General features: G+C 44.0%; 1 protein-coding gene across 2 annotated transcripts in view; it reads right to left on the minus strand.

Annotated features, from left to right (window-relative positions):
- Positions 1 to 3,888: 3,888 nt before the first annotated feature.
- LGI2 (leucine rich repeat LGI family member 2) overlaps positions 3,889 to 17,694 on the minus strand; it is a 45,908-nt gene continuing 32,102 nt past the window's right edge. For both annotated transcript variants that reach the window (XM_056555801.1, XM_056555793.1), the window contains 3 exons: positions 12,277 to 12,446; positions 10,591 to 10,755; positions 3,889 to 6,141 (listed from right to left, as the gene is read on the minus strand). In XM_056555801.1, coding sequence (XP_056411776.1) covers positions 5,324 to 6,141; positions 10,591 to 10,755; positions 12,277 to 12,446 — 1,153 coding nt within the window. In that variant the 3' untranslated portion in view covers positions 3,889 to 5,323. The remainder of the gene's footprint in view (positions 6,142 to 10,590; positions 10,756 to 12,276; positions 12,447 to 17,694) is intronic.

Below are 17,694 nucleotides of genomic sequence, written 5' to 3' on the forward strand. Positions count from 1 at the left end.
ACATTCTCGGAATCAGAATGATAACTAAAAGCATTCCAGAGTTATTAATGTTTAAAGTGACAGTGGTCAGAATTGCAAAAAACGCTCCGGTCCTTAAGGTGAAAAAGGGCTCGGTCCTTAAGGGGTTAAAATAAACAGCCCATTTTTATGGTGGGGGTCTGACTCATGGGACCCCCACCAATCACCTTGGTTCAAGTGGCTCCCAAGATGTTGGAAAGCTGCAACTCCCATCATGTCTGAAGTGACTACAGCTGATGGGACAGTCAGGAGACTACACAATGATATCAGTGACTACAGCTCTGATGGGACAGTTAGGAAAATACACAATGATATCACTGACCTGAGTGACGTCTTCTCTGTTGTCTTTACTTTTCTTCTTCCTCTGGTCCAGACACCAGGATTTCTTCCATCTTCTCTGCAGAGTCTGACACCTGGACATCATTGGTTCCTTAATTTGTCAGTAGATCCTCATCCTCTGTATGATGACAATAATCATTATAACCTTGCCAAATACTGTACCCCCTGAATATAATACTGCCAACCACTGTACCCCATGAATACTGCCAACCACTGTACCCCTTAATATAATACTGCCAACCACTGTACCTCCGAATATAATACTGGCAAATACTGTACCCCTGAATATAATACTGCCAACCACTGTACTCTCTCAATATAATACTGCCAACCACGATACACCACTGAATCACCCCATACACCCCACGCACTCCATCCTCAGACTCCTTATCACCCCATACACCCCACGCAACCCATTCTCAGTCTCCTTATCTCCCCCATACACCCCAAGCACTCCATCCTCAGTCTCATCCCCCCATACACCCCACACAACCCATTCTCAGTCTAATCATCACCACACGCACCCCATCCTCAGTCTCATCACCCCATACACCCCACACAACCCATCCTCGGTCTCCTCATCACCCCCATATACCCCATTCTCAGTCTCCTCATCACCCCATACACCCCACGCACCCCATCTTCAGTCTCATCACCCCCATACACCCCACGCACCCCATCTTCAGTCTCATCACCCCATACACCCCACACAACCCATCCTCGGTCTCCTCATCACCCCATACACCCCATCCTCAGTCTCCTCATCACCCCATACACCCCACGCACCCCATCCTCAGTCTCTTCATCACCCCATACACCCCATGCACTCCATCCTCAGTCTCCTCATCACCCCATACACCCCATGCACTCGATCCTCAGTCTCCTCATCACCCCATACACCCCACGCACTCCATCCTCAGTCTCCTCATCACCCCATGCACTCCATCCTCAGTCTCCTCATCACCCCCATACACCCCATGCACTCCATCCTCAGTCTCCTCATCACCCCATACACCCCACGCACTCCATCCTCAGTCTCCTCATCACCCCATGCACTCCATCCTCAGTCTCCTCATCACCCCCATACACCCCATGCACTCCATCCTCAGTCTCCTCATCACCCCCATACACCCCATGCACTCCATTCTCAGTCTCCTCATCACCCCCCATACACCCCATGCACTCCATCCTCAGTCTCCTCATCACCCCATGCACTCCATCCTCAGTCTCCTCATCACCCCATACACCCCATGCACTCAATCCTCAGTCTCCTCCTCACCCCATGCACTCCATCCTCAGTCTCCTCATCACCCCATGCACTCCATCCTCAGTCTCCTCATCACCCCATACACCCCATGCACTCCATCTTCATCACCCCATACAACTCATGCACTCCATCCTCAGTCTCCTCATCACCCCATGCACTCCATCCTCAGTCTCCTCATCACCCCCATACACCCCACGCACTCCATCCTCAGTCTCCTCATCACCCCATGCACTCCATCCTCAGTCTCCTCATCACTAGTGTTGCTCGCGAATATTCGCAATTCGAATATTATTCGCGAATATCGTATATTCGCGAATTCGCGAATTTCACGAATATAGCGCCATATATTCGTAATTACGAATATTCGTTTTTTTGTTGTTTTTTTTTCTTCACAGTACACATCACAGTGATCACCCCTCTCTGCTTCCAGCTTGTGTGGTGTAAAGAAGGCTGTAATACTACTGTGTGAGACTGGCGTGTGAAAATTCGCATATGCGAAAATTAGCATATGCTAATTTTCGCATATGCGAATTTCCACATATGCTAATTTTTCGCATGCGCGTATTTTCGCATACGCGAAAATAAAACGGGAATATAACGAATATGCGAATATTCGCGAATATATGACGAATATTCGTCCATATATTCGCGAATATTCGCGAATTCGAATATGGCCTATGCCGCTCAACACTACTCATCACGCCCATACACCCCATGCACTCCATCCTCAGTCTCCTCATCACCCCATGCACTCCATCCTCATTCTCCTCATCACCCCCATACACCCCATGCACTCCATCCTCAGTCTCCTCCTCACCCCATGCACTCCATCCTCAGTCTCCTCCTCACCCCATGCACTCCATCCTCAGTCTCCTCATCACCGCATACACTCCATCCTCAGTCTCCTCATCACCCCATACACCCCATGCACTCCATCCTCAGTCTCCTCATCACCCCCATACACCCCATGCACTCCATCCTCAGTCTCCTCATCACCCCATGCACTCCATCCTCAGTCTCCTCATCACCCCCATACACCCCATGCACTCCATCCTCAGTCTCCTCATCACCCCATGCACTCCATCCTCAGTCTCCTCATCACCCCCATATACCCCATGCACTCCATCCTCAGTCTCCTCATCACCCCATGCACTCCATCCTCAGTCTCCTCATCACCCCATACACCCCATGCACTCAATCCTCAGTCTCCTCATCACCCCATGCACTCCATCCTCAGTCTCCTTATCACCCCATGCACTCCATCCTCAGTCTCCTCATCACCCCACGCATCCCATCCTCAGTCTCCTCATCACCCCATACACTCCATCCTCAGTCTCCTCATCACCGCATGCACTCCATCTTCAGTCTCCTCATCACCCCATGCACTCCATCCTCAGTCTCCTCATCACCCCATGCACTCAATCCTCAGTCTCCTCATCACCCCATACACCCCATGCACTCCATCCTCAGTCTCCTTATCACCCCATATACCTTAAGCACCTCATCAGTATTACACAGCTGACACCCCCCAGTCCTTCTCATCAACATTAAACCCCCTAATCACTACACCCCTGACCCCCCTTCTGGTCCTTCTTATCAACACTACGCTCTCCCAGACCCCCAATCTTTCTTATCATTACACCACCAACCTCTTCAACACCCTTCCTGTCCTCTTCTTCATCATTACAATCCCCACCGCCCTGCACCCGACCGTCACTCTCCTCACCTCATCTGCTCAGCGATGCGGCCATGTGAGGCGGGGGGGTTTGCTGCTCCTGTCGCTTCTGCTGGGGTCAGAGGCCATGACACGTGACGTCAGGGGCTTGGAACAGACGTGCGTGCCTGCGCTGGGCACGTCTGTTCCCATCAGCCCCTGGCCTGTCCGTCTCGCCCGGCCGGTTTAAAGGTAAATTACTGCTGTAAGCGGCAGGTCCGGGACCTGTTGCTGCAGCATTTAGTATGAAGTACTGGCAGGGGGCCCTGCAGGGGCCCAAACTGTGAGGCCCAGGCTGTGACCTGGGCTACTAGGGGGGCCCCCTAACACGCTGGGCCCCTGTGCAGCCGAACCGGCTGAACAAGTGATATGTCCGCCCCGGCGTCAAAGGGCGAAGCCAATGGGCAGCAAAATTAGCGTGCGGCTAGGGTGGCAAAAATCCTTGTACCAGCCCTGGGTATGCCCTTTATACTTCTCCTAAAGTCCATAAATTCCTAATAGGAAAACTACAGTTTGTTCCTCATCACTGTAAACTGGAGGCTTTAACACCATTTTATGTAAATTTGTGTATTGGGCCCAAATATGCATAGATGTACATTTAATTACTTATGTTGACCATGTTTGACCATGTTATATACAAATTTTAATGCTAATATTCACATTTGGTGTTGGTTTCATTACTACACAAAACAGACAAGACTAAAAATTTGCCATTATAAAAGTATTTGCATTGTATAAATTAAAGGAGTACTCCGGTGGACAACAATTTCTCTTTTTTAAATCAACTGGTGCCAGAAAGTTAAACAGATTTGTAAATTACTTCTATTTAAAAATCTTAATCCTTCCAGTACTTATCAGCTGTTGTATGCTCCACAGGAAGTGGAGTTTTTCTTTTCTGTCTGACCACATTGCTCTCTGCTGACACCTCTGTCCATGTCAGGAACTGTCCGGAGCAGGAGAGGTTTCCCATGGGGATTGCTCCTACTTTGGACAGTTCCTGACATGGACAGAGGTGTCAGCAGAGAGCACTGTGGTCAGACAGAAAAGAACAACTCAACTTTCTCTGTAGTATACAGCAGCTGGTAAGTACTGGAAGGCCTAATATTTTTAGTAGAAGTAATTTACAAATCTGTTTAAAGGGGTACTCCACTGCTCAGCGTTTGGAACAAACTGTTCCAAACGCTGGAGCCGGTGGCGGAAGCTTGGGATGTCATAGCCTGCCCCATCATGACATCTCGCTCCGCCCCCTCAATGCAAGTCTATGGGAGGGGGCGTGACAGCCGTCACGCCCCCTCCCATAGACTCGCATTGAAGGGGCGGGGTGTGATGTCATGAGGGGTGGGGCTATGACATCACGAGCTGCCGGCTCCAGTGTTCGGAACAGTTTGTTCCAAACGCTGAGCAGCGGAGTACCCCTTTAACTGTATGGAACCAGTTGATTTGAAAAAAATTTTTTTTCCACTGGAGTACCCCTTTAAGCATTTAAAGTTGCAATACACCTGATAATAGTCATAATAGTGCAGGAGTTATATACAAAATATGGCTGTTACAGGATATAAACAATACAATTGTAGAAATAGTTAAGGTGTTGGGCAGTAACACAGTCTCTATATATTACATAATATTTTTTCAGAATAGACAGGCAACCTAGGCATTTCAGCTGTCGCGGCATTGCTATTTACATCAGGCGTTCCAGCTGTGATTTACTCTATCGGGCTAATGATGCAATATACAAACAGTGCCATTTGACATCTTCTAAAAAGAATTGTGCATTGTTAGACATGTTCCAAGCATTCAGTATGTTACAAAAAAAAGTGTTGAAAATCATTAAAATCAATAAATGAGTAATGTCATGCAAATTACCCAAAATAGGCATTTGAGCACACGGTCAACTAGACCCTGATGCTCAGATGCAAAGTCTCCTGGTACATAATATAGTTCCCTGCATTTCCTCAGGAGATATACAGTCCGCCTTTTCAAGGTTCTTACAAGCTCAGGTCAACTATGACATGTTCAAAGATCTGTGTATTTCCTTTAAAACTGGAGGCAAAAATAAAATCCCGCCGATCAGTTGACACTGCGGTGAAAGAACGAGGAGCTTGTATGTAGATCTCTTTGAACTTCTCAAAAGTCTTCTTTTCGGGGTTCCATTGGTATATTTGTGAAAATGTGTAATCGCTGCCCAATGCCAGGTAATATCTCTCCTTAAAGATAAAGGGTTGCAACGCCATTGCTCCACGAGATGGTAGAGCCTGGATCTCAATGAACTGCTTGTTGCTCCATTTCATGATTTTCGAGTCTCCGATAAACCTTGTCAATGAAATGTACAGTTCATCTTTCATTTTGAAGCTTTTGACTGCAAGAACGTCTTCCATGTTTGGGATGTCACTGAGAGGGGTGAATTTCTTTGTACTTTTGTTCCATTGTAAGATAAGAGGTACTTGAGACCGGCTGGATAACACAAGATGAGGCTTCTCGTCAATTTCAATGAACTCTGCATCAGTGTCACGGAACCATTCATGGAGGGATTGGTAGGAGTAGAAGCCTTTGCCATTCCACTTGTACACGGTAGTCAGACCTGCCTTTGAGCTGTCAGCGATCACAAAATAGTTCTCCCCCTCAATCTGAAACAGCTCAATGTCATTTGGCTTGGAAATACGTGAGACTTCAATGTCTTGAAACTTGGTGAACTTAGCCCAGCTTTCATCATACTTGTATATGTGAGAGCCACCAAATAGCTGGGCCACCACCATGAACACTTGATCATCAATGAGTATGGCTTTGCATCCAACAATGGACTGACCTGCCAAAAAGAAAACTAAGTTATAAAAATGTATGTAAAACACTGTGCAACTTTTTACACACAACATTCAACATACTTATGGGCATCACACACATTGAAGTTTGTCTTATATTGACTTGAATTTTTCGTTTCCACTATTTTTGATAATCTGCTCTTTGGGAAGAGTCTAAGTCCAAACTGTCCTGTCGAACCAATGTCCAACCTGTCCAAACTGCTTATGCCCCCATAAGTATTAATTCAGCCAAGCTGAATCTATAGGAATTTCTCCATTTTGCTCCTGAATGCTTTTATAGAACAATACTGCCATACCATGACTGCATAACACCACCACCGCCATACCGTGACTGAATAACAACGCCATACCAGAACAGAACAATAACGCCATACCGTGACTGCATAACACCACCATACCAGAACAGAACATTACCGCCATACTGTAACTGAATAACACCACCATACCAGAACAGAACAATACTGCCATACTGTAACTGAATAACACCACCATGCCAGAACAGAAAAATACCGCCATACCGTGACTGCATAACACCACCATACCAGAACAGAACAATACCGCCATACTGTAACTGAATAACACCACCATACCAGAACAGAACAATATCGCCATACCGTGACTGCATAACACCACCATACCAAAACAGAACAATACCGCCATACCATGACAGAATAACAACGCCATACCAGAACAGAACAATACTGCCATACTGTAACTGCATAACACCACCATACCAGAACAGAACAATACTGCCATACCATCACTGAATAACAACACCATACCAGAACAGAACAATACTGCCATACTGTAACTGCATAACACCACCATACCAGAACAGAACAATACTGCCATACCGTGACTGAATAACAACGCCATACCAGAACAGAACCCACGATACTGTAACTGAATAACAACTCCATACCAGAACAGAACAATCCCACCATACTGTAACTGAATAACAACTCCATACCAGAACAGAACAATACTGCCATACCGTGACTGAATAACTACGCCATACTTGAACAGAAAAATACCACCATAACGTGACTGAATAACAACACCATAACAGAACAGAGCAATACCACCATACTGTAACTGAATAACACCACCATACCAGAACAGAACAATACCGCCATACTGTGACTGCATAACACCACCATACCAGAACAGAACAATACCGCCATACCGTAACTGAATAACACCACCATACCAGAGCAGAACAATACCGCCATACCGTGACTGCATAACACCACCATACCAGAACAGAACAATACCGCCATACTGTAACTGAATAACACCACCATACCAGAACAGAACAATACCGCCATACTGTAACTGCATAACACCACCATACCAGAACAGAACAATACTGCCATACCATGACTGAATAACAACGCCAGACCAGAACAGAACAATACCACCATACTGTAACTGAATAACAACTCCATACCAGAACAGAACAATACTGCCATACCATGACAGAATAACAATGCCATACCAGAACAGAGCAATACCACCATACTGTAACTGAATAACACCACCATACCAGAACAGAACAATACCGCCATACCGTGACTGCATAACACCACCATACCAGAACAGAACAATACCGCCATACTGTAACTGAATAACACCACCATACCAGAACAGAACAATACTGCCATACTGTAACTGCATAACACCACCATACCAGAACAGAACAATACTGCCATACCATGACTGAATAACAACGCCATACCAGAACAGAACAAAACCACCATACTGTAACTGAATAACAACTCCATACCAGAACAGAACAATACTGCCATACCATGACTGAATAACAACGCCATACCAGAACAGAGCAATACCACCATACTGTAACTGAATAACAACTCCATACCAGAACAGAACAATACTGCCATACCGTGAATGAATAACTACGCCATACTTGAACAGAAAAATACCACCTTACTGTGACTGAATAACACCACCATACCAGAACAGAGCAATACCAACTTACTGTGACTAAATAACAACGCCATACCAGAACAGAACAATACCACCATGTTGTGACTAACACTGCAATAACACCACCATACCAGAACAGACCAATACCACCATACTGTGACTAACACTGAAATAACACCACCATACCAGAACAAAACAATACCGCCATACTGTGACTGAATAACAACGCCATACCAGAACAGAACAATACTGCCATACTGTGACTAACACTGCAATAACACACATCTATACGCACCCATAAATATCTATCTCTATATCTATCCCATGCAGGGTATATTTCTAACACATGCATGAGATATATATATATATATATATATATATATATATATATATATATATATATATATTGTGGTAAAGTGTACAGGAAAGTGATGGATGGCGTGTATATTTTACCTGGTTTCCTCTGCCAGGCACGATAAGGGAAATCCAGTAGGTTATTGTTGGAGATGAGCGAACTTACAGTAAATTTGATTCGTCACGAACTTCTCGGCAGTTGATGACTTTTCCTGCATAAATAAGTTCAGCTTTCCGGTGCTCCGGTGGGCTGGAAAAGGTGGATACAGTCCTAGGAGACTCTTTCCTAGGACTGTATCCACCTTTTCCAGCCCACCGGAGCACCTGAAGGATGAACTAATTTACGCAGGAAAAGTCATCAACTGCCGAGCTGAGAAGTTCATGACGAATCGAATTTACTGTAAGTTCGCTCATCTCTAGTTATTGTCTTTAGCAGAGCATACTCTGCTGGGGCTTTTTTGTTAAAGGGGTACTCCGGTGGAAAACTTTTTTTTTTAAATGAACTGGTGCGAGAAAGTTAAACAGATTTGTAAATTACTTCAACTAAAAAAATCTTAATCCTTTCAGTACTTTTTAGTAGCTGTTTGCTACAGAGGAAAATCTTTATTTTTTTAATTTACTTTTTGTGTTGTCCACAGTGCTCTCTGCTGACACCTGATGCCCGTATCAGGAACTGTCCAGAGCAGGAGAAAATCCCCATAGCAAACCTATGCTGCTCTGGACAGTTCCTGACACGGACAGAGGTGTCAGCAGAGAGCACTGTGGACATGATAAAAAAGAAATTCAAAAAGTAATCAATTTCCTCTGTAGCATACAGCTGCTAAAAATTACTAAAAGGATTAAGATTTTTTAATAGAATTAATTTACAAACCTGTTTAACTTTCTGGCACCAGTTCATTAACAAAAAACGTTTTACACTGGAGTACCCCTTTAAGTTACATGGGCTGGATTTCATGGACTGGAGGACAGGTTGGAAGTGGGAGTGCTCCAGTCCACACGCCTAGTCCACCACAGGTTTCCCTAATCCAAGGTGTTTTCAGGTGAGGCTTTAAAATGATTCTGTTAACCACAATTACGTCTGATTTTCAGTACATTTTTATTTATTATTACTTTTGTCAGTTTCAGGGAGCATTGTGGGTTTTTCTGTCTCTAACAGAAGGCGACCAACAATTTTGTCCACCTCTATATCTACTATATTATATAATTTTAGGTAAACAAATTAAGTTTAGAATTTTATCACATGCTGTCCATGTACAAACCAGCAAAAAATAGTTACCGTATTTTTCGCCCTATAGGACGCACCGGCGTATAAGACGCACCCAATTTATAGGTGCAAAATCTAAAAAAATTTAGATTTTGAACCCAATAGTGGTCTTCAACCATGCAGACCTCCAGATGTTGCAAAACTACAACTCCCAGCATGCCTGGACAGCCGTTGGCTGTCCGGACATGCTGGGAGTTGTAGTTTTGCAACATCTGGAGGTCCGCAGATTGAAGACCACTGCATAGGAGGTAATACTCACGTGTCCCCGCCGCTCCGGACCCATCACCGCTGCCCTGGATGTCGCTCCATCACTGTCGCCGTGTCCCCGTCGCTCCGGAACATCTCTGCTGCCGGCCAGGTATTCTCGCTCTCCGTCGCCGCCATCACGTCGTTACGAACGCCGACGCACGTACGGGACGACGTGATGACGAGGAAGGAGAGCGCCGGCCATACAGGGGATCCCTGAACGGAGAAGACACTGGGGAGGCAGATAAGGTCCCTCCCTGTGTCCTGTAAGCACTAACCCGGCTATTCAGTCGGGCTGTTCGGGCTGAACAGCCGGGTTAGTGTCACTTTCCCTTCAGACGCGGCGGTCAGCTTTGATCGCCGCGTGTGAAGGGTTAATACAGGGCATCACCGCGATCGGTGATGTCCTGTATTAGCCGCAGGTCCCGGCCGTTGATGGCCGCAGGGACCGCCGCGATAGGTGTGTATTTGCCGTATAAGCAACGACTTTTTCCCCCCAGTTTTGGGGAAGAAAAAGTGCGTCTTATACGGCGAAAAATACGGTAATATTAACCTTAGAGCACCTTGGTAAATTAGATAACTTTTTAAATGTCCAATTAAAACATATTTATAATTCCTGTACCTGTAATGTTGTCATAACTTCTAAAGTTCATTTCAATATGATCCCACTCCAGAACCATACAGTTTTCCATGCCTGGTTGCGCAATAGCCACAAAGACATCATTCTTATATTGAAAGGTATCGACTGACACAGACTCATGCGGCAAAATTTGATGGATGACAAAATCTGTAAATTAACAACATGAAAACCAAAATTGTTTTCTATAACTTCAACAAGCAGCATAAAGCATTTGACATTAGTGAGGTGGAGAACTTCTAGAATACAACAGATCCAATATTTTCTACATAGAAGAGGAAACCATGTTGTTGTTATAGAAGTTGTTACTATATATTGGCCAAGAGTACCATGTTGTATATGAATAGGAAAGCACAATTCACATAGTTCAGTCTGGGCTGGAACTGTCTGTAGCTAAAGGTAACACTTTAGTTTTTAGAGTGTACCCGTCAGATCCAACAAAAATTTTTTTTTAAATATATCACTCAGTACCTAATCCTGACCATGTACATTTTTACCTTTATTTACCTTTCTAGCACCTTTTCAAGTTCAAGCTTTATTCCAACAGAAAGCAATAGCTTCAGTAGACAGGACAGGTATAAAGGGAGCTCGGATGGAACAGATGAGGCGGGGCGTGACGGAGGGGCGGCAACTAGTTTTGCGCTCTAAGGCGCTTCCTCTGGCCCATACAGAGTACAGGCCAGAAGAAGCGCCTTAGAGCGTAAAACTAGTTGCTGCACCTCCGTCATGCCCGTGACGATGGGGCGGCAACTAGTTTCGCGCTCTAAGGCACTTCCTCTGGCCCGTACTCTGTACGGGCCAGAGGAAGCACCTTAGAGCGCGAAACTAGTTGCTACACCTTTGTCCTGCCCCCGCCTCACCTGTTCAATCTGAGCTCCCTGTATACCTGTCCTGTCTACTGAAGCTATTGCTTTCTGTTGGAATAAAGCTTGAACTTTCGCATCGTGACCAGCGGTGAGTGCATTATCTTTCTCTCTTATTCATTGCTGGGGATTTTTACCTGTGAATTTTCTTGATGAGAGCACAACCTCACTTCATGCGTGTTATATCAGGACTAGAGATGAGCGAACTTACAGTAAATTCGATTTGTCACGAACTTCTCGGCTCAGCAGTTGATGACTTATCCTGCATAAATTAGTTCAGCTTTCCGGTGCTCCGGTGGGCTGGAAAAGGTGGATACAGTCCTAGGAAAGAGTCTCCTAGGACTGTATCCACCTTTTCCAGCCCACGGGAGCACCTGAAAGGTGAACTCATTTATGCAGGATAAGGCATCAACTGCCGAGCCGAGAAGTTTGTGACGAATCAAATTTACTGTAAGTTCGCTCATCTCTAATCAGGACTGATACATATTGTACACTACCATTTATCAAGGCTTATACTCTTATCCATATTGCACTGGACACTGTTGTTTCTACTGTCTTGTAATTTACTATGAATACTGCCCCCTACGGACAAGACAGACCTGTACAGTTGAAGAATTTTAATATCATAATGGAGTTTCTCTGAAACCTTCATTACGGTAGAATACTTTCGAAAGAACAAAATGTTTGCACGCTATGGATGCAGTTTGGGTCTGCAGGAAATTACCACGCAGTATAGGTATGCAAATGATCTCTGGATTCTGCTCTAACCATTCATCAGTATAATAACCTCATTAAGGTCAGAACATACCGGTTGTTATGCAGTCTGTATCAAAGCTTGTTATTTCATTCAGCTTCTTCCCTTGGTACTCAGATGGCCCGGCACAAAGCACATCAGACACAGTGGAATTTGTCATCTTCAGCCATGAAAATAGCCACTTAGCCTTACAGTCACACTCGAACCTATTGCCTCGTAAATCGCTAGAATACAAAGATGTAGACATGGAAATGACATAGACTTTGACAAGCTTCATAGATTTTCAAACTATTTTTTACAATTTTTACTTTGTGTTTTTTTTTTTTAAAGGAACTTTTTCACAAACCAGGTTTACTATACTATGCCTAGCACAGGGCCCATAGAGGCAAAAGCATGACAAAGAAATTTAAAGAGACATTCCCATTACTAAAAGTGGAGGCATATCGTATTGGATTCTCACAGGACTCTCAGAAAGCACAGAAGACACAGGGGCATGTGTGACCAACGAATGATGGTTTTTTGAACTGTCAAAACAAATTGATCAACCAAGGAAAGAAACAACGGGACTGATCACGGGGGTTCTATTGCACAGGGGATAGGTGTCTGATCTCAGTGGTGGGGGGTATCTAGCGCTTTTAGAGGATCTCCCTGTGCATAGAGCATAGGGTTGGCTTGCCCCCTCCATGCATTCTTTATGGGCGGGCTGGAGATACATGAGTGCTGTACTGTAGAGAGTGCATAGAGGTGGTAGGTTGACTCCATACTTTATGTACTGGGAGATTCGGGCGTCATTCTGAAGAACACAGAGAATCCCTTATCCCACACCTTTTGTATAGGGGATAAGTTTGAAAACACTGGATTACCCCTTTAATAGGTTTCTCCCTCTCAGCTCTTGTAAGCAAGAAAAAGGTATTACAGTCCCTTGAAGCATCACCTAAGGTTCCATTAACACTATTGTCCGATGTGAAGAAAAATTGCAGCATGCTGCACTGTTCATCATTAGAACAGAGTCTGGAGTTCTTACCTAGTATTTTGATGTATAGGACAATAGCCCCTTTTGAATCCATCAAATGTGAGGAGAAAGCTGAGTTGACAGTGTGATGATTTCCTTTCATCTTAAAAAGAAGCTATTACATTAAATAATTTCTTATAACTGAGAAAAATAATTTCTCTTTTTATAGAAAAACTCAATTATTTACTTTAAGAGCAAATGTGTACTGTACTGAAATCCTTATTACACTCACAAGCTGGAATGTATTTATAATATAGGACTTGTAATGACTTATTGGAAACCGGGAAGCTTAGAAATAGGCGCTGTCTTCACACTCTGTTCATACTGTTTTTTGTTTCTTTGTTATGGTGTTTTTGTCTATAAGAATAAGGCCGTATTCACACTATGGAGATTTTAGATTGAATTTCCACCAGGAATGATCTTCATGGGAATTTAGCTGCTCTGTTCATACTATGGAATGTCCATAGCAGAACTTCCATCAAGGAAGGTATTTCGGCCATAGATATCTTATCCCCTATCCAAACCTCTGTGTTTCCAGGTGACATCACGCCCCCTCAAACGTCACGCCACGCCCCCTCCATTCATGTCTATGGGAGGGGGTGTGGCATGATGTCACATCTCCAGTCCCTTAAACACATAGGTTTCCGATACTGGAGCAGCAGCCCACACGGTACTGCATACAGACCTTTTGATAGGGGATAAGATGTCTACGGCCAGAATACCCATTTAACATTCTAGTAGGATCCGCAGAGAGGTGCCATTTGTCCTTAGGATAACGCTTGTATCCTAGGCAGATTGCCTTGGACATAAGCGCCCATTCTGGACTATTTTAAGCTAGATTAACTGAGGTAATTCACCGAGAAAATTTCCTGTGTGTAGGGAATAGGGGATAACTCACTGATCAGTGGAAGTCTGACAAGACTTCCACAATCACAAAAATTGAGGCCCCTTGTCCTTGGAGTAAATGGAGCTACAACACATGCTTGGTCACCGCTCCATTCACTTTCTATGGGGCTTCAAAATGTAGCCAAGTTTAGCCCCTGAAGGCAACTGAAGCCAATTTAGCTTTAAAGGCTATAGACATCTTTGATATAGAAAACACTCTGATTCTTTATCTGTGGTTACCTTGAAAGTAATATGTTGCATAAAAAAGTTTCAAGCTGCAATGTAAATTCCTTTTCTTATGTTCAGATACACAGATATTTTGTTTCCCACCAGCTCCTAGTTTTAGACTTTTCTCATTGGGATGCGTCCCTCCTAGCAATCCATGCTGAGGACTGTACATCAAAAAGTTTATAATTTGCTGTGAGTGCTCTGCTTTCTTTCCTATATGCAGCCTGTATGAGCCACCCTCCTTGGATACCTCCCCATTCTCCACACTCTGATCTGCTGTGTAGGACACAGTCCCCTTCCCCGCTGCTATCTTTAAACCACTGAAAGAAAGAAAAGAGAGAGCGGTCATAAAACGTAAGCAGTGCATTGACAGATTTCTGGGAGATTCCGTTGCACCACAAGCTAGATGCAAAACTTAGACAACCTCCTAAGCAACAAAATAGTAGGATTTGATAATGAAGAAGGTCTCACCACTTGGGTCCCCCGCCATCTTGGCTGCAGCACCCCAGACATTCGGTGCACGGAGCAAACTTTGCTCCGTGTCGGATGACTGTCAATGCGGGGCAGAGGCTCGTTACGTCGGGCCTGCCCCGATCGTGACGTCACAACCACGCCCCCTCAATGCAAGTCTATGGGAGGGTGCGTGACGGCCGTCACGCCCCCTCCCATAGACTTGCATTGAGGGGGGGGGGGTGACAGTGGCGTCACGAGCCTAAGGCACTGCACCCGACGCTCCAAACGAAAGCCGGGTGCAACAGGGAGATCGCGGGGGTCCCCAGCGATAGGGGATAAGATGTCCCCCTTTAATGTTGAATTTCAGTGCAAAGATGTCCACAACCTATAAAAGGGACCCCCTCCAATTACAAGAACAGAGGTACTGTGTCCCACAGAGTGACAGTGTGCATGTGTGATTGCTGCTCCATTCATTCTATATGAAATTGCTGCTAAGTTTTCACGCTACTGCACTATTCACCTGGGAGGACAATGGACCTTAGTTTACTTGATCAGTGGAGGCACCAGTGGTAATTTTTAAGTTTTCAACCTATAGTACATGTATGTAGTGGTACTTGAGATTCCCTAATGTGTATGATCCAACCTTATGGTACTGTGATATAATTCATTTTAGCTCCAGGACACTTGGCTGAATAATAAATATTGTTCTACACATGGATTCCAGTATGTCCTCAGTGTATATAGAAGATGCTCCCAGGCCTCGGGAGTAAAAGGAGCCTTACCCCTCTCCAGCTTAGTATAACTGTATTATAAATTCCATGTGGAAGTTGGGGCGGACTTGTTATGGATTTTGCATCAAGCTATGCGTCTAATTCCTCTACATAGTGGAGATGAGCTGAACTGACTGTAAGCAATATTGTCAGCATGCAGGGAAGAGGACATTAAAAGTACATTAGTAGGAGTGCTAGTCCATTACATTATAAAATATATCACAGCATTCAATAAGATATTGCCATAGTAAAGCGCTAAAAGAAGATGAGACATAACACTGTGACATATTTATATGAAGAGTCAGTCTCTATGGGATTGCGCTGTTTTCATGAGGATGAAAAGATGTTTAAACTCATGAATTATGAACAAGTAAATGTAATAGAAAGCAGTAAAGTCAGTGTATTTTAGCATAGAATAGAGAGAAAAAAATGTACAATTAAATGTGACTGGAACAATACAAGATCCACTGTATGGTATGTTACCAAATCCCCCCAACCCAACGAGAAATAAAATAAATGGAAAATTAATATCTAAAGGAAATCTACAGTACAAAAATAGTAATAATTGGATCAATAAATAACTATAATAGTAATTACAATATTATATACTGTAAGAATGCTAAGGTCAAGAGTGAAGAGGGGGGGGGGGTCACACAGAGAGAAAAGAGCATCCAAACCAGTCTATGCAGGGGAGGGGGGGGGGGTCACACAGAGAGAGAAGAGCATCCAAACCAGTCTCTGCAGGGGAGGGGGGGGGTCACACAGAGAGAGAAGAGCATCCAAACCAGTCTCTGCAGGGGACGGGGGCGGGGGGCGGGTTACACAAAGAGAGAAGAGCATCCAAACCAGTCTCTGCAGGGGAGGGGGGGGGGGGGTCACACAGAGAGAGAAGAGCATCCAAACCAGTCTCTGCAGGGGGCGGGTTACACAAAGAGAGAAGAGCATCCAAACCAGTCTCTGCATGGGGCGGGGGGGGGGGGGGTACAAACACGCAAGGAAATACAGGAAGGAAACAGTGCTGAAATGTGAGAATTAATGAAAACACCAGCCTCATGGACACACAGACCTCACATCCACAATTTATACTGCCTTTACAAACATTTGGCATTGTAGTTGTTGGTTTTAACTCACAACTTCAGTAACTCACAACTTTTTTTTAAGGGGTGGAATTTTTTTTTTTTTTTAATCAACTGGTGCCAGAAAGTTAAACAGATTTGTAAATTACTTCTATTTAAAAATCTTTACCCTTCCAGTAATTTTTAGCAGCTGTATGCTACAGAGGAAATTCTTTTCTTTTTGAATTTCTTTTTTGTCTTGTCCACAGTGCTCTCTGCTGACACCTGATGCCCGTATTAGGAACTGTCCAGAGCAGGAGAAAATCCCCATAGCAAACCTATGCTGCTCTGGACAGTTCCTGACATGGATAGAGGTGTCAGCAGAGAGCACTGTGTACAAGACAAAAAATAAATTCAAAAATAATTTCCTCTGTAGCATACAGCTGCTAAAAAGTATGGGAAAGGTAAAGATTTTTTTTAATAGAAGTAATTTACAAATCTGTTTAACTTTCTGGCACCAGTTGATTTAACAAAAATGTTTTCCACTGGAGTACCCCTTTAAGGACGAAGACCATTTTGGCCCTAAGGAACAGGCTTTTTGCACTTTCATTTTTTCCTCCTCACCTTCTAAAAATCATAACGCTTTCAATTTTGCACCTACAGACCCATATGAGGGCTTGTTTTTTGTGTCACCAATTGTACTTTGTAATGACATGACTTATTTTATATCAAAATCAGCATTAAAACAAAAAAAACTTAGTAGTGTGAAATAAAAAAAAAAGCCATTTTGTAAATTTGTGGGCTTCTGTTTCTACACAGTGCACTTTTCGGTCAAATTTACACCTTATCTTTATTCTGTAGGTCCATATGATCATAACGATACCCAATTTATGTAGGTTTTATTTTATTTTACTACTTAAAAAATGCACCAAAATTAGTATGTTTAAAAATTGTTTTCTAACCCCTATAACGTTTGTCTTTTTCCACATACGGGGCTCTATGAGAGCGAATTTTTTGAGCCGTGATCTGTAGTTTTTATCGGTACCATTTTTGTTTTCATGGGACTTTT

This window comes from Hyla sarda, chromosome 1 (assembly GCF_029499605.1).
Source record: "Hyla sarda isolate aHylSar1 chromosome 1, aHylSar1.hap1, whole genome shotgun sequence".
In the NCBI taxonomy this organism is placed as follows: Eukaryota; Metazoa; Chordata; class Amphibia; order Anura; family Hylidae; genus Hyla; species Hyla sarda.